General features: G+C 41.2%; 1 protein-coding gene across 6 annotated transcripts in view; it reads right to left on the bottom strand.

Annotated features, from left to right (window-relative positions):
• Positions 1 to 18,791, bottom strand: part of TTLL11 (tubulin tyrosine ligase like 11) — a 238,861-nt gene that overhangs the window by 172,739 nt on the left and 47,331 nt on the right. For 5 of the 6 annotated variants that reach the window (XR_009251423.1, XM_058694269.1, XM_058694270.1 and 2 more), the window contains exons 2-3: positions 14,000 to 14,096; positions 6,512 to 6,645 (exon numbers count right to left, since the gene is read on the bottom strand). The exons of the other annotated variant lie outside the window; for it this stretch is intronic. Coding sequence is in view for 4 of the 5 variants with exons in the window: in XM_058694269.1 (XP_058550252.1) it covers positions 6,512 to 6,645; positions 14,000 to 14,096 (231 nt within the window). In the remaining variant the exon portion in view is untranslated. The remainder of the gene's footprint in view (positions 1 to 6,511; positions 6,646 to 13,999; positions 14,097 to 18,791) is intronic. 6 annotated transcript variants of the gene reach the window in all.

Genomic DNA, 18,791 nt, shown 5'->3' with positions numbered 1-18,791 from the left:
AAATGTACATTAAATGTAAGTGGGCCAAGCACACCAATTAAAAGGCAGAGATTATCAAACTGGATAAAAGACCATAACCCAACTATATGATGTCAACAAGAAGCAATCTTTAAAAATGCAAATAGATAAAAGTAAAAGAATAGTAAAATGATATACCATGCAAATACTAAGCCAGGAGGTGCTATATGAATATCAGAAAGAGTAGATTTCAGGACAAGAAAAGTTACCTTCAAATGAAGTCAAATCATCAAGCTAACAACAGCTTCAAACTACATGAAACAAAATGGACATAACTAAAAGGAAAAATAGGCAATCCACAATGAGATTTGGAAATTTCAGCATACCCTCTCAGTAACTGACCGAATAAGTAGGTGGTAAATTAGTAAGGAATATATGAACAGTAGTACCAAGTACCAATTTGACTTAGCACCAACACCTCCAGAATACATATTATTTTCAAGTACATATGAAATATTCATCAAGATAAACAATATATGGGTCATAAGACAACTTTCAACAAGTTTAAAGGCACAAAGATAACACTGAATATATTCTCTGATGTCAACAAAATTAAATTTGAAATCAGTGACAAAGGATACTTGGACAATTCCAAAATTATTTATAAATTAAACAACCCATTTCTAAATAATCCACAGGTTAAAGAAACCTCAAGGGGCATTAGACAACATTTTTAACTAAATGGTAATGAAAATGTGATATACAAACATTTCTGAAATATATCTAAAGTGGTGCTTAGAGAGAAATTTATTGATTTAATGTTTAAAAATCAGTGAACTTGGGGCACCTGGGTGACTCAGTCAGTTAAGCATCTGACTCTTGATCTCAGCTCAAGTCTTGATCTCAGGGTTGTGAGTTCAAGCCTCGCACTGGGCTCCACACTCAGCGTGGAGCCTACTTAAATAAATAAATAAATAAATAAATAAATAAATAAATAAAATGCTTTAAAAATCAGTAAACTTAGGGGCACCTGAGTGGCTCAGTGGGGTGAGCATCCAACTTTGGCTCGGGTCATGATCTCACAGCTCACAAGTTTGAGCCGTGCATCAGGCTCTCTGCTGTCAGCATGGAACCTGCTTTGGATCCTCTGTCCCCCTCTCTCTCTCAAAATAAATAAACTTAAAAACAAAAATCAGGGAACTTAAGTTCCTCCTTAAAAGATAGAGGGGGAACGGGGCGCCTGGGTGGCTCAGTCGGTTGAGTGTCCAACTCTTGGTTTTGGCTCAGGTCATGATCTCACGACTCGTGAGTTTGAGTCCCACATCAGGCTCACTGCTGTCAGCCTGTCAGTGAAGAGCCTGTTTCAGATCCTCTGTCCCCCTCTCTCTGTCCCTCCCCCACTTGTGCTCTCAAAAACAAATAAAACATTTATAAAATAAATAAATAAAAATAAATAAAAAGTTAAAGAAAAGTAAATCCAAAAAAAGTAGAAATCAATGATATAGAAAATGGACAAACTATAGAGAAAAATAATGAAATCACAAGTTGGTTCTTTGAAAAGATCAACAAAATTAATAAAACTTTAGCTAGGCTGATATGAAAAGAAAGAAAGAAAATAAGAAAAGGGGAGGGGAGGGGAGGGGAGGGAAGGGGAGGGAAGGGAAGGGAAGGGAAGGGAAGGGAAGGGAAGGGAAGGGAAGGGAAGGGAGAAAGAAAAAGAAAACACAAATTACCAATATGGACAATGAACGGGTGAGATCACCACATACCTCACAGACATTAAAAAATAAGGAATACTATTTTTCAAAACTTTGTCAATAAATTTGACAAATTAGATAAAATGGACTAATTCCTTGAAAGAAACAAGTTACCTATATGTATTAAAAAATTAATTCATAATTTAAAATGTTTCCAGAAAGAAAGCTCCATGCCCAAATACTTTCAATAGTGTATTCTACCAAGCATTTAAGAAAGAAATAATACCAATCTTATACAAAATTTTCAAAACAGTAAAGGAAGAAATATTTACCAACTCATTTAATGAGGATTGCCTGGGGTGCCTGGGTGGCTCAATCGGTTAAGCATCTGACTCTCGATGTCGGCTCAGGTCAGTTTTGTGAGTTTGAGCCCCACGTCAGGCTCTGTGCTGACAGCACAGAGTCTGCTTTGGGTTCTGTCTCCCTCTCTCTCTGCCCCTCCCCCACTCATGCTCTGTCTCTGTCTCAAAAATAAATACAAACATTAAAAAAAAATTTTTTAATGTGAATTGGTGGCTCATCATATTACCAAAATAAAGAGAAAAATCAATCATCTTAATAGATACAGAAAAGCATTTGACAATATTAAGCACCCATTCATGATGAAAAACTTCTGCAAACTATAAAAGACACATTCCTCAACCTGATAAAGGATGTCTACGAACAACATGTAGCCAATATCACATGTAACAGTGAAAAGCTGTATGTTTTCCCCCTAAGATTGGGAACAAGGCAAAAAAAGTCCACTCTAATTACTTCTATTTCAGTGATGTACTGGAGATCCTAGCCCAGTGCAGTTTAATAAGAAAAATAAATAAATAAATAAATAAATAAATAAATAAATAAATAAAAGGCATATAAGATTTAGAAGGGAGGAAACAAAAAATATTAATTCACCAGTGAATTAATTGTATACATAGAAAATCCAAACAAATCTACAAAAAAAAAAGAACTTGTAGAACTAATAAGGGAATTGAGCAAGGTCATATGATACAAGTTCAGAATTAAAAAGTCAACTGGGTATCTATATACTAGCAACAAACAATAGAAAAATGAAATTCAAAAAATACCATTTATAATAGCATAAAAAAAAATTCTTCGGGATAAAGTTAGCAAAATATGTGCAAGGCCTGTACTGAAAACTACAAAAACACTGCTGAGATAAATTAAGGAAGACATAAATAAATACAGATAAAAGTCAAGGATTAGATGAGTTGACACTGTTAAGATGTCCACGGCCTCCAAACTGATCTGTAGAGACTGTGCAATCACAATCAAAGCCCGAGGTGGCTTCTTCGTAGAAATGGGCAAACTGGTTACAAAAGTGAGGTGGACATGCAATGGTCCTGTGGTAACCAAAACAATCGTGAAGATACACGAAGTGGGAAGACTTGCACTACCCAATAGACTCTACCGCTATAGTAACCAAGATAAAGCGTGGTATCAGCATAAGAGCAAACATACAGATGAGTGGCACAAAACAGACTCCAGAAACAGACCAAACACAGATGGTCAATTGGTTTTCAACAAGGTTGCCAAGGTAATTCAGTGTGGGAAACAATCATCAGTGCAGCAAAAGGCACTGGAAAAACTGAATATCCCTATGGAAGAAAGGAAACTTTCAACACTGATCTTGTGCCATATATAGAAACTGAGTTGAAATGAATCATAAATCTAAGTGTAAACCCTAAAACTAACACACTTCTGGAAAAAAAACAAAGTATAAAATCTTCCCAACATTTAGTTGGGCAAAGATGCCTTAGAGATCACACAGAAGCAGAAACGATAAAAGAAAAAAATTTTAAGTTCAACTTCACCCAGATTAAAAACTTGTGCTCTTCAAAAGACAGAGTTAAAACATGAAAATTTGAGGTGAAGGTTTTGAAAAGTTAAAAGGGAGAAAATATTCACAATAGACATAGAAAAGACTTGTACACAGAATATATAAAGAACCTACAACTTAAAAATAAAATGCCCATAGAAATAAGCAAAATTTTAAATGTACACTTAACAAAAGAAGATACTCAAATGACCACAAGGCATGTGAAAGATGCTCAACGTCTGGTCATCAGGGAGGTGTAAAAAAATTTTTTTAACGTTTATTTATTTTTGAGACAGAGAGAGACAGAGCATGAACAGGGGAGGGGCAGAGAGAGAGGGAGACACAGAATCTGAAACAGGCTCCAGGCTCTGAGCGGTCAGCACAGAGCCCGATGTGGGGCTCGAACTCACAGACCGTGAGATCATGACCTGAGCCGAAGTCGGACGCTTAACCGACCGAGCCACCCAGGCGCCCCAGGGAGGTGTAAATTAAAACCATAAAGAGATACAACTACACGTCTCCAAGACGTGTCTGAAATTCAAAAGACTAACAGTACCAAGTATTGCCAATGATAGAACTCTCACACACTGCTGGTGAGGGTGTACAACCACTTTGGAAAACACTTTGGCAAGTTCTTGTAAGTCACACATACAGATAACATATGATCCAGAAATTCCACTCGTTAGGTACAACCCAAGAGAAATGAAAATATATATCCACAAAATGATTTGTATGTGATCAATCATGGTGGTTTTAATATAAAATCCCAAACTGGAAATAACCCAAATGCCCCCTCAATTGGTGGTTGGATAAGCAAATTGTGGTATATTGATACAATGGAGTACTACTTGCCAATAAAAATACAAACTGCTGATATACACAACAAACATGGGTGAATCTCAAAAACATAATTCTGAAAGAAACAAAAAGACTCAAAGAAGTGTGTATATATATATATATATATATACATATATGTGTGTGTGTGTATATATGATTCTATTTATATGAATTTCTTGAACACGCAAAATTAATCTATAATGAGAATGCAGATCAGCAGCTGCCTGGGCTGGAAGAGTTGAGGGAATGGATTGCAAAGAGGCACAGAGGAATTTTTGGGGTTGATGGAAAAGTATCTGATTTTGAAAGCACAGTTGGTAGGTATCTCATTTAAATTCACAGAATAGGGGCACCTGGGTGGCTTAGTTGGTTAAGTGTTGGACTTCGGCTCAGGTCATGATCTCACGGCTCTTGAATTCAAGCCCTGCTTCAGGGTCTGTGCTGACAGCTCGGAGTCTGGAGCCTGCTTTGGATTCTATGTCTCCCTCTGTCTCTCTCTGCCCCTCCCCCGCTTGCTCTCTCTCTCTCTCTCTCTCTCTCTCTCTCTCTCCATCTCTCAAAAATGAATAAACATTTTTAAAAATGTTTTTAACTCAAAGAATAGTTAAACACAGAGTTGTAGAAATGGGACAGACACATATTGCACACAGGGACAAAAACATGAACACAGCCACGGAAGTGGGAAATTGAGGGGTGAGTATGGGGAATAGCTGAGCATTTATTTATTTATTTTTTTTTTTCCCAACGTTTTTTATTTATTTATTTTTGGGACAGAGAGAGACAGAGCATGAACGGGAGAGGGGCAGAGAGAGAGGGAGACACAGAATCGGAAACAGGCTCCAGGCTCCGAGCCATCAGCCCAGAGCCTGACGCGGGGCTCGAACTCACAGACCGCGAGATCGTGACCTGGCTGAAGTCGGACGCTTAACCGACTGCGCCACCCAGGCGCCCCAGCATTTATTTTTTTTAATTAACTTTATGGAAGCATAATTTACAAGCAATAAAATGTACTCATTTTAAGTTAATAACTGGATGAATTTTAAGAAATGTGTAAACCCATGTGACAAACATCCCATAGACAGCTTCCTTTCAAAAATTACCACTTCAAACTTTTTTGTGCTTACGAAATCATAATTTTATTACAAGCTTTATGATTTAATATTAAAACCAAAACAACATGTAGGCAATAAAATAGATTATAAAAAACAAAGGCCTTGAAATCAGCTCTAGGTTTAAATCCCTGTCTCCAGCAGGTCACTTTGCCTATCAAAGCCTCAGCTTCCTTATCCACAAAATGGGATTAATAATACAACCAACTTCCCAAGATCACCGTGAGGATTAAAAGAAGTAATGGTAAGCTTCTGGCACAATGCCTGGAGCACACGGTAGGACCAATAAACGGTATCAGCCTTATCACAATGAGATAGGCATCTGTCGCATAGTTACTCTCAGAGGTATGGTATGGACCATGGGACCCACTGGCAAGGGCTTTGAAATGGTCCTAAATGAGAAATGGCGATCTTGAATTCAGCTTCCCTACTGGTACTCTTTCACAATCAGTGGTAAAGTCTGCAAAGTATTTTGTGCCCAAACATTTTGCTTTGATATGGAATGGGTGATTTGAAAATTGACACTGGAGCAGATTTAAAGCAGAGAACACTTAAAGGGTCCCCTCCCCAAACCCCCCAGTGTGTCAGACCTACTTCCCTAGCCTTGAAACAGAGTCTGACCTCCCACATTTCATACTACAGGATGCTGGGGAGACCACGCTCCAGATTCACCCGGTCCCGATCTGCTTGTGGTCTCAGCCACCTGCTCCAGCTCTGGCTTCTTGGCTTTCCAAACACTGACTCCAAGACCCGGCTCTCAATATCTGCCTCAGGCCAGTCTCCTCAGGTCAAGACCCACTTCTTCAGTTTACCTACCTGTCACCCTGCCCGTTCAACTCTCCAAGCTCCTTGATTGCTGCCGACACCCACTGTGTACTGCTGTGACACCCCCTCGGCTAGTCGCAGCTTCCTGGGGAGCCCCCCCCCCCCCCGCCAGCTCCCAGCACACAGGACCCAGGACCCAGCTCCCGGGACACAATTGCAAACATGACGTAATTCAAGGGTCGTGGGGACAGAGCGCCGTCTACCTGAGCCACAAAGAGCTGGAACTCGTCAGGCAGAATCCATGAGCGAGGGTAGAAGTTGTACTCCTCAGGAAAGAGATTCTGCATGATTCTCACGGCTCTGCTCAGAGTAATTTTACGCACCATCTCCGTCATGCCTGGGGAGAAGAGAAGCTGTGAGGTTTGAACAGCAGTGGGCCACTAGCTATAAAACAGCCATTATTGGGGACTTTTAAAACCACCCACCCGACGTATTCCCTGTCTCAGGATAAAAAAAGGTATGAGCTGTTCCCCACAGTGGTGACTCATGGTTTGGAAAGACCCACCAAATTAATGAAAAACTTGAGGCAGTAGACAGATATTTTTTTTCTCTTATAAAAATGAAGCATCAATTTGAAGGAATGAGTTTCCACCTAGTCTATTATTCCATTCTTTGCCAGCCCCCTAGATAACGGATAAAGAGAAGCATTTATATCTCGCACTTAAAACTTCAGATCCTCCTTAATTTGGGGCCACCATATACACTCCTGGGACTGCTTCTGTCTTATACCCTCGAGAACATTACCTGGTGGACTCTGCCTACCTTACGAGAAGCTTAATTAAATTGCTTTGTTTTAATCTTTCATGAGTGTTAAAGGTATGAAGTAAAAGAATATGTAGCTTTCAGCACAAAATCTGTCTCCTTGAAATAAGGACACAAAGTGGAAAGGATATCATAGCATAATTTATAGTTTAGGGGGAAAAAATGGAATCTGTAGGAGTTCTTCAGTTATAAGTACTTCACTAACAGTTGATCAGACCTCATTAATTTGCCCAGAGGGGATTCAAATGTCTCACTTATAAAACATTTTAAAAGATGGCGGATTTTTTTTTTTTTTTTCTTGTAACGTCTTCGGGAACTCTGACAAGAGAAGACACGGAGTCTATTCCTTAGCGAATGTTAAGCAAATAGGCAGAAATTCTTTCAAATTTTAGCAGGCTTATCTCTCGAGGCAAATATCACCACTGAAAATGGAGACTAAAAATGGCCTTCACCCTCAAAGAGGCTACACAGTTCCATCACTGACACTGGAAATTTGTTTAGCAAATGTTATTTTTAACAGAAAGCACACAGTTCCATGTCAGTTTGGCATGTCCGAATTATCACACATTTCAAGTGGGCACAATCAGAATGAATGAGATTTCTCTAAATTCCCACGTTCAGGAAGTGAAGGGTGAACATCCGAGAATGACGGTTTTAATAACCTGCTTCTTGCTTCCCTCAGCATATTAAAAAGAGCAATAAATCTGAAGATCGCAGATTCAAGATGTCAATGCACAGCTTCTTGGCTCTTGTTCAGAAGGAGATAGAGAAGGATTAAACAAGATATAAAGGAGCTTAAAAGGCACTAATAAACTGTGCCCTGATGTGAACTCTTCGATATTAAAGAAAACTCACTGAGGATACTGTTCTGAGCTTCCCGAGAAATAAGCATGAGCCTAGAAAACTACAGCTCTTTCCTTTCAGTCCCCTGTGAAATTAGAATTTTTGAGTTCGAAACACTGGAGCCAAACACAAAGTGCACAAAACAAAAATCTCAACATTTTTTGGAGCTTTTTTCTTTTCTTTGACAATACTGGGTGACCAATCTAGACGAAAACCCTTCGTCACTAACTGTCATATGGCACCTTACACCAAGTAGATGAAGCCTCCTGGCCAAACAGTGTTGTGGTACTTGCCACCCTTTAATGGCCTTGTGGCAGGAGGAGGTTCTCTTTCAGAAACCCCTGAGCAGATCGGATGGACTCACACAACACAGACAGAATTGCTGTGAGCACAGAAGTGTGGTTTGAATGCTCTAGAAAAGTTTTATGAAAGTCAATGTCCAGCAAACTGAGTACGTATCCTTTTGAAATCTGCAAGGGCTGCTTCTACAATGTGGATCTTAAGTCCCCACGTGAGCTGACAGGTCTGCCACCAAGCTTGCTTTTGCGCCAGTCTCCGGGTAGTTCTCTACTGAAAACAGCCAACTTGAAAGCACCCTACAGGCAGGTGGCTGCTTTTCCCGGACACTTCCGACCCACAGGCTATGGACGGCTCACCCCTCCTCTGCCTAAATGCCTGTCTCCAGAAGGCACCAATCCTCATCCTTACCTCCCTCAATCCTTACCGCCAAACCCGTTGTTCCTCCACATATCTAGGCTGTGCTCCCTCCCGGTGCTGCCAGGGAAAGCGTCCCCAACCCCCCACTACACCCCATGCGGAAGCTGCTGGTGTCTGGGCTTCCAGTGGTGGCTCAGAGACAGATGTGGGGAGTGTCATCTTCTCTCAGTGAGATGCTGACCGGAGTAGCTGGGTTTTTAGCTGAGCCAGAGCACACGTTCCCAGAGTAAACATGGGAAAAGAGTGGTCATTGCCAGGCTCTGCTGGCTCTAGACTCCACCTCCCTTCTCCAAGCAGCTGTGGCAAGTGACCCCTCCCTGTGACCCCCTGCCCTAGGCTCTGAGACACATTCTAACCTGAGGTGGAAGTTCTAGGTCTAACCCTCAGCTCCCCTCCTTCCCCCCCACCCCCACCAAATTGGGAACAAGGCAATCTTTGACCTTGACTTTGTACACCAATTAGATAAGGAGGATTTCAACTTTCTCCATTGCTTTGTCCCCAGATTTCGGTAACCTGTCTTTTGCTCCTGGCGCCTTTGCAATGCCTTTGCTTTGTTCCCTCCAGAGTTCCTCCTCTGTTCCTCCCAAAACTACCCAGCAAGGGCGAGTGTCCTCCTGCCTGTGACTTTAGCCCTGTGCCCGCCCTCTGGCTGCCTACTTACAGGTTCTTTTGAGGCCGACTGCCTACCTGGGTCTCTCAACGAGGTCTACCTCCGGATGTCCCTTGTGGGATTTCCCCTCTCACTTGGGTAGAGTTTCCCACGCCAAGAACTTGCCTCCTGCCACTCTTGGGTTCTCCTCTCTGCCACACTGGAGTCTCAGGGCCTGGTAGGTCTTATCCCCTGTGAAGCTGCACAACAGTATAACAGACTGATCCTTAGGCTTGCCCACACAGACCTATTATTTAACCCAATTAAAAACAAAGACAAAAACAAAAACAAAACCTGAGCTGTGTCGGGAGCGCTATTCAATCCCAATATCATCGATAACAATAATTCTTGGTAAAAACACATTACGGTCACCCACCAACAAAGAAATGTTTTCAGATCCATCCTTCTCTCTCTGTTCCCATTGCCACCGATAAGTTCATCACTGGCCTGGACGCTGCAGTGGCCTCTTAGCTCTACCCTGTTTCCTTGCTCAGCCCTTCCACCCGCCTCCCATGCGATGCATCCCTCTGGCTGGCCTTTCTAAAATGCAAGCTGATCCTTGTCACTCTCTGGCTTAACAATTTTTCAGTGGTTCCCCATGACCTTCAGACTGTAAGAATGCTATCCTCTGGTTCCTGCCTGTCACCTGTCCACTGCTGCTATCACATTTGACCTTTTCTGACCATCACGGGCCACCCGCCCTTCACTGAATGAGCAGCCTGGTCTAAACATCCTACGTCTTTGCACCAACTCTGCTCCCTCGTTTTGCAGGGAGGTCAGGCCCATCCACCCCTGGAGGCTCAGTTCACATGGCAATTCCCTTCTCCAGGGTCTGTCCCCCAAGCAGATCTCAATTAGGTCACATGCCCTCATTCCAAACTCCCATGGCATCCCAGGATTCTTCTGTCTAGACTTATTTTGTGTTTGACTTCTCTCCCTACATGCTTTTCTCCTTGTTTTTATATTCCCAGCACAGCCCAGTGCTTGACAGTCAGGTGCCCCCATAGCTTTCTCCCTGGGACCCTCTCCCTCCCTGACAGAAAGTCCCCCCTCATGGCGGACTCTCAGGCGACATCTGCCATGTGAGGCCATGCATCTCAGACCTTGAAACTCAGCAAACAACTGTTGCTTATAAGCTGAGAATTGTCAGTTTGGGACTTTCTTAAAGCCAAGGATGTATCTAAATTAGATTATTTTTTATAGAAGGTCTTAATTCATCATTTAAGACACAATAACACTTCTTAAAGGACCTTGCCCATAGAAAAGTGGCTAAAATCGAATGTGTTGACACAAACAAAATAAATCACTTCCATATGCATCCCCAAAGGTTTCCAGTTTATTCGGCATGTGACACACTGACAGTTGCTGGCCACGTCCAGTAGAACTTACTCTGCGTGATACACAATGCATAGAAGATGCATTGTTACAGTAACGGGATACATCAGAGACAGAAGATAAGCCTGGACACAAACTAGAGCCACAGGACAGACCCTTCTGGAATCATGGCATAGCTAAGAATTGCTGTCTGCCATAGTGCAGAGGGTGTGGCTACACTGCCTCTGTGCCTAGAGGTTCGAGAGCCTGTTTTATCATCAGAACTAATTAACTGCTGTTGGTAAAGTGGAAAATTATACGTTCCAATCGCTGGCACATGGAATATGGGATGGAGCTAACTTGCTTGTTTGGAATGAATATTCTTGTATCACCTTTAATGAAACTAGTCCGTTGAGGGTACTTTTCTCTAATTTGTGTTCCAAAAGTAAAGCCAGAGCCATGACTTCTTTCCTACTCTCAGCTGTGAGATGAGGCATGAGCAAATAGGGGGAAATGTAAATGAAGCCTCGTTTGATGATTCATGTCTTAAGAACTCTGTCTCCATTCAAAGGACTGTTCTCTTCCAAATGACGTCCCTTCAATATCCCAGTAAGTCCTCTGAGCGGCATCAAAAAGTCACCTTTTATGAGCAGGAAGACAGAGAAAATAATAGCGATCCCATTAAACCGTGTGGAAGAACCCTGGCTACCAGAATCGTTCTTGTTCTCCAACATAACCCTCCCTCCTCCTCTAACCTTGGGTTAATTTTCTAGCTCTGTTTCCCTGGAAACCAATAAAGGTAGAAAGTTAGCTGCGTTACTAGACAACAGAGCATATGGTTAAAATGATCCCTGGTTGGCAAATTGCATAAATACCTGGTAGGCAGCCGTAGCTCCAGGCTTTCCTGACGTAATGATTCTTGTAACTTAACACGACCCTGCTGGGGACCCTGGAAGCCATGCTTTAGAGTAGCTACATGGGATACGGCTCTTAGGGGATCTCTGAGCCGAGACAGACCTGTGTTCACTGATGTAGGTCTTGTCCCCTTAAACCTGAGCTTTCACTCGAGGGGTGAGACAAGCCCCTGGCACCCTTGCAGAGACACCACTGGAGAGAAATGCCTGACACTGACTGGCTGGAAAGCTGTGTTTCCTGCCCTATATCCTTCGAGGCGAATCTGGGCGATGTGAGGCCCATGGGAGTCTGCATGCTGAATTGAAACCCCCTAGTAGAAGCGGCATAACTCGCCAGTGTACAATGTATGGCTACTGGGTTTTCTGAGAGGTGTTTTCTTAAAGACATGGCATAGGACGTGCCAAAGAAAATGAATTGTCTTCTTTAAAGTAAATTCTCAGCCCACCATGGGGCTCGAATTCCCGAATTCCTGACCTTGAGATCAGGAGTCATGCTCTATGGACTGAGCCAGGCAGGTGCCCCAGAAGAAGAGTAAATTGATTCTCCCTTTTAAAAATAAGCATAAATGATACCACGCTAAAAGAAAACACCTTGTATTCAGGCAACCACACTCTGGTTGCAACCATACAAAAATGATACAAAAATATGGTTAAGGTTTGGGAGGAAATATAGAAGTACTCACATTGCGGTTTTGTTAAATGAGGGATGGGATTGAGGGTGATGCTATTTTTAAAAAAAAAATTCTTTATTACTGTATTACAGTATGGTTTGTGCATATTGAGTTAAAATTTCTGAATACAAGACACAGACCCTTTGGCTGCGATCACCCTCAGCTTAACCCAATGTTCCTCCCTCACTGAGCACACCCACTCCCTTAACCACCCTCCTCACTTAGCCATTAAAAATAATGAATAGCAATCAATAGCAGAAGAGGGTGGGAGAGATTAAAAATAAAATGGAAAGGCAACTGGGTGGCTGGGAGTGGAGTGAGGGGGTGCCTTAAAGTGTTGACTCTGACATTTTCCTGGCACAAGTCTCCCTTACAGGAAAGCGCGCTGGGATAATGTCCCCAGGTAAAAGGCAGGCACTGTCTCTGCCTGTCGTTCCCAACACGGACACTGGTGTATTTGGTTTTAAAAATAGTACCTCCAATTATGATACTTGAAGACAATAGAAGCTGCTAACGCCATTTCTGTGACCTATTCCTAGGATTTCAGTACTTCCGTTTCTTGCAAATAATTAAAGTGGTCTATTGCTTTTCATTTAGAGAATATAGTCCCCTCATTACACCCTCATATTATAACCCAGAAGGTGAAGATCGTGTTCTTCCACTAGTGAAATTAGACCAGAAAATCCCATCTTTTTGTTTTTGAGCCTCCAGTCTTTAACTCTTGGTGGGAAACTCCACACCCGAAAAACAAATAACCCAGTGAAGAAATGGGCAGAAAACATGAATAGACACTTCTCTAAAGAAGACATCCGGATGGCCAACAGGCACATGAAAAGATGCTCAACGTCGCTCCTCATCAGGGAAATACAAATCAAAACCACACTCAGATATCACCTCACGCCAGTCAGAGTGGCTAAAATGAACAAAACAGGAGACTATAGATGCTGGAGAGGATGTGGAGAAACGGGAACCCTCTTGCACTGTTAATGGGAATGCAAACTTGTGCAGCCGCTCTGGAAAGCAGTGTGGAGGTTCCTCAGAAAATTAAAAATAGACCTACCCCATGACCCAGGAATAGCACTGCTAGGAATTTACCCAAGGGATACAGGAGTACTGATGCATAGGGGCACTTGTACCCCAATGTTTACAGCAGCACTCTCAACAATAGCCAAATTATGGAAAGAGCCTAAATGTCCATCCACTGATGAATGGATAAAAAAAATTGTGGTTTATATACACAATGGAGTACTACGTGGCAATGAGAAAGAATGAAATCTGGCCCTTTGTAGCAACATGGATGGAACTGGAGAGTGTGATGCTAAGTGAAATAAGCCATACAGAGAAAGACAGATACCATATGGTTTCACTCTTATGTGGATCCTGAGAAACTGAACAGAAACCCATGGGGGAGGGGAAGGAAAAAAAAAAAGATGTTAGAGTGGGAGAGAGCCAAAGCATAAGAGACTCTTAAAAACTGAGAACAAACTGAGGGTTGATGGGGGGTGGGAGGGAGGGGAGGGTGGGTGATGGGTATTGAGGAGGGCACCTTTTGGGATGAGCACTGGGTGTTGTATGGAAACCAATTTGACAATAAACTTCATATATTGAAAAAATAAATAAATAAACTCTTGGTGGGTTAAATCCTGAGTACCTCTGCCTTAGCCTCCCTCCCGAGGTAAGGGCACTGTGGCAGTGTGGCCACGAGTCCCAATTAGGAGTCCTTGAGTTTGAGCTCAAAATGCTGTCATGTTCTTGTAGAAGAGGGGCACCCTGACGCTCAGCCTAGAAACAATTTTCAACGTCAACAATAACAGCAGATACCTGGAAACTTGTTCACTTGGCCGGAGAATATGTCATTGTCATGAAATGAAACTCCATGCCAGTAGATGTCACAAGGCAAGCGTCGGCCAAATGGGAACTAGAAGACAGAGGGGGGAAAAAAGTGACTATTAACGAGAACTAGAGGAGCAGCTACTATCGTGAGTGTCTATTACGTACACATTCCCGGGACCTGGACATATCACATGATTTAATCCTCAACTTAGCACGTGAAGTAAATGATATCCTTTCTCATTTTATAAGTGAAGAAATGGTTTCAGACAGGTTAAGGAACTTGCTGGAGGTCACACCCAGTGAGGGGTGGAGTTCTGATTCTATGTGGCAGATACAGTACTCATGGTTTTACAAGTACCCTTTCATTTTGATCCTCGTAACTACCCTAGAAAGAATGATTCCTATTTTACTGGTGAGAAAATGGAGGATGAGAAAGGTATCGAATATGCCTAATGTAACATAGGGCTGGGAAGGAGAGGAATCAGGATTTGAATCCAGGTCTATCTGAATCCCACGCCATACTTCTCTTTCTCTGAAAATTGCAACTCTCAAGTCAATCCCCGCCCCCCCCCCCAAAATGAGCTTGTACTCTCTTGCTTGTGCTCTCTCACTCATTCTCTCTCCCTGTTCTCCCCCATGTGTCAATCACACACACACACACACACACACACACACACACACACAGTCTGTGAAGACAGGATGTATCCCCCAGTGCCTCAATAAAGACTTCAATAAAGACTTTTTGAATGAATAAATGAACAAACCCAGGAATGGTCGTCTGATTCAAGGTGAGATAACCAGATTCTCTCTTCCAGGAATTTGGAAATCAGACATGCCAGGCAGCCACCCCTGCTGGCCCTCGAACTGGAAAAGATAAAAAGCCGGAGCCGGGCAGCTGTGCTTAGCTGTGAGCACAAAGAAGCAAAGGCAGCCAGGCTGCTGAGAGAGAAGAAAGGAGCAGGTGCAGAGAGAAAAGTGAAGGTAAGGCCATGTGGTCCTAGTGACAGACTGACTGACCTTAGCTCCCAGGGCTTCTAGATCCTAGGTGCAGACCCTCCTCAACCTGGCTGTCTCCCCTGTCCTTGGATCCTGTAAGACAGCCTTGTATCCTTGAATCTATCCCTTCTTTGCACACGCTATAGGGTTTCCTAATTAGCAGCCAGAAATCCCGCAGTGAGACAGAAAGGCCTGCTCTTTCCACTACATCCTGCTGCCTCTCAAAGTTATCAACAAGTTCTACATTTACAGAATTCATTTTTAAAATCTGTAACTCAGATGACCCTTGTTAAAAAGGGAAAAAAGTGAGGACATGTCAATTCATGCTTATTAAAGGTCCAGATAAAGAGAGATGCCAACACGTTAAATGCAACACTTGATTTTCCCATCGTAAGACTATAGCTAATCAGGGTTTTTATCTGCTCCAAGTTAAGAGAGTTAGGTTCCAATGGGAGAACATAGCATCACCAATGAAATGGTGGTGGCTTGATGTTTTCCAACTATTCCAAATTAAAATGAAGGCAAACAGACTCAAGCCCTTTAAATCATTCACATAATTTCAAAGCTGTGCCAAAGTAAGGCATATGTTACACACTCTATTAGCATGAACAACTTTCATCTATAATTTATAGCATTTTGCTTGTTTTCATTGCATCCAATGGACTGAAGTTATTAATTCAGTAGTCATAAATACAAAAAGATGCAACATATGTTATTTTCTTCCAGCTGTTAAGTGCTAACAGAGAGAAGGGGAAAATAACTTAACCAGGGGAGTTTCTCGAAAAAGCAAACTATCCAAGCAAAGTTTACTAAGATCCAAGTGGCTGTGCTGCCTGCAATGTGGGACTGACACCTGCTCCATGTCAGCCGACAGCCCATGACTCCTTATCACCTTGACAGTCACCCTTCAATCCTTGCCAACCTCATGAATCCCAAATCAACACTCCTTGCAGCAATGCCTTTAGCTCATTCAGTTTTGAGAAACTGTGTTTTTTTTAATCCATTCATTCAACAATGACTATGTGCCAGACATTGTTCTAGGTGCTGAGAACACAGAGGAACTCAATTTTAAATAGGTCCCAGGACTTTCAAAATCCCACCTCTTTTTAAGATCTTTTTAAAAACTACTTACACAGCTTACATCATACTCAGTGTTGAAAGACTGAAAGCTTTTTCTCTAAGATCAGGAATGAGACAAGGATGCCCACTTTTGCCACTTCTATTCAACATAGTATCACAAGTTCTAGCCAGAGCAAAAGGCAAGAAGAAGAAATGAAGCATCCAAATTAGAAAGGAAGAAGTAAAATGATCTTTTTGCAGATGACATGATCTTCTATGTAGAAAACCCTAAAGATTATACACACACACACACACACACACACACACACAGAGAAATAATAGATGAATTCAGCAAAGTTGAAGGATACAAAATCAATACACAAAAATCCATTTTTTCTATATATTAACCATGAGTGATCCAAAAAGAAAATTAAGAAAACAATTACATTTATAATAGCATCAAAAAGAATAAAATACTTAGGAATTAGCTTAACCAAGGAGGCAAAGCCTTGTATGCCAAACACTACAAAATGTTGCTGAAAGAAATTAAAGAAGAAATACATAAGTAGAAAGACATCCCATGTTCATGAATTAGAAGACTTTATATTGTTAAGACTTTATATTGTCAATACTACCCAAAGCAATGTACAAATTCAATGCGATCTCTACCAAAACCCAAATGACTTTTTTTCCCTTGCAGAAATAGCACAATCTATCATAAAATTCATGTGGAATCTCAAGGGACCCCAAATAACCAAAACAATCTTAAGAAGGAAGAACGTGTTGGATGTATCACAATTCCTGACGCCAAAACTTAACAACAAAGCTATAGATATCAAAACAGCACATAAAACAATGAGATACAGTAAGATACCACTGTACACCTATTAGAATGGCCAAAATCCAAAATACTGACAACACCAAATGCTGGCAAGGATGTGGGGCAATGGGAACTCTCACTCATTACTGATGGGAATGCAAAATTGATACAGCTACTTGGAAGAGATTTTACAGTTTCTTAAAAAAGTAAACATACTCTTACATATGATTCAGTAATTATGCTCCTTGGCATTTACCCAAATGAATTGAAAAATTATGTCCAGGAAAAAAATCTACACATGAATGTTTATAGCAGTTTTATTAATAATTGCCAAACCTTGGAAGCAACCAAGATGTCCTTCAGTAGGTAAATGGGTTAGATAAACTGTGGTGCATCCAGATAATGGAATATTATTCAGTGCTAAAAAAAAGAAAATGACCTATTAAGCCAAGAAAAGACATGGAGGGATCTCAAATGCATATTTCTAAGTGAATGATGCCCATTTGAAAAGGCTAACTGCTGTATGATTCCAAGTATATGACATTCTGAAAAAGCCAAAACTACAGAGCCAGTAAAAAGATCAGTGGTTGCGTGGATTAGGAGGGAGGAAGGCATGAACAGGTGGAGCACAGAGGATTTTTAGGGTAGTGATACTACTCCACGTAATACCATAATAGTGGATACATATCATGATTCATTGTCCAAACCCACAGAATGTACACCACCAAGAGTAATAAGCTTTACTATAAACTATGGACTTTTGGTGATAATGTGCCAATGTATGTCCATCAGTTGCAACAAATGTACCATTCTGGCATGAGATTTTGATAGCTGGGGAGGCTATGCATATGTAGGATCAGTGAACATATGTGAAACCTCTGTTCCTTCTGCTCAATTTTGTAGTGAACCAAAAAACCAAAGTAAAAACCAGTATGGTACTGGCATAAAGACAAACATATAGACTAAGGGGACAGGATACAGAACCCAGAAATCAACCCTGATATATATGGTCAAATTATTTTTGACAAGGATGACAAGACTATTTGGTGGGGAAAGGACATTCTGTTCAACAGCTGGTGCTGGGAAAACTGGATATCCACATGCATAAAGAATGAAGTTGGACCCTTACCTTACACCATAAAAAGAAATCACTCAAAATGGGTCAAAGACCTAATCATAAGAGCTAAAACCATAAAACTCTTACAAGAAAATATAGGGAATAAGCTTTATGATATTTAATTTGATAAGGATTTCTTAGATATGACACTAAAGCATAGGTAACAAAAGAAAAATAAATAAATTGAACTTTGTTGAAATTAAAACGTTTTTGCATCAAAGGACACTTGTCCACAGAATGAAAGGACGGCCCATGGAATAGGGGAAAATATTTGAAAGTCATGTATCCGATAAGGCATGTATCAGATATGTATCTGAATATATTTAAACATATTTTAAATACATATATAAGAATATGTTTTGAAACTTTTACAACCTAAGAACAACAAAAACAATTAAAAAGTGGGAAAAGGACTTGAATAGTCGTTTCTCCAAAGAAGACATACAGATGGCGAATAAGCACATGAAAAGATGCTCAACATCACTAATCATTAGGAAAATGCAAATCAAAACCACAATGAGATACAACTTCACACTCATCAGGATGGCTGCATAAAAAATAATAAAAAGGAAATAAGTGCTGATAAGGATGTAGAGAAATTGGAACCCTTAGGCACTGGGAATGTAAAAACCTGCTGTGGAAAATGAAACTGTCACATGATCCAGCAATTCTACTTCTGAGTATTTACCCAAAAGAACTGAATTCGGGTACTTGAACAGATATTGATATACAAACGTTCAGCATTATTCAAAGTAGCCAAGGTGGAAATGGTCCATGTGTCCATCAAC

The sequence above is a fragment of the Neofelis nebulosa genome, chromosome 12 (genome assembly GCF_028018385.1).
Source record: "Neofelis nebulosa isolate mNeoNeb1 chromosome 12, mNeoNeb1.pri, whole genome shotgun sequence".
Lineage (NCBI taxonomy): Eukaryota > Metazoa > Chordata > Mammalia > Carnivora > Felidae > Neofelis > Neofelis nebulosa.
This window is presented reverse-complemented; position numbering and strand designations above follow the sequence as displayed.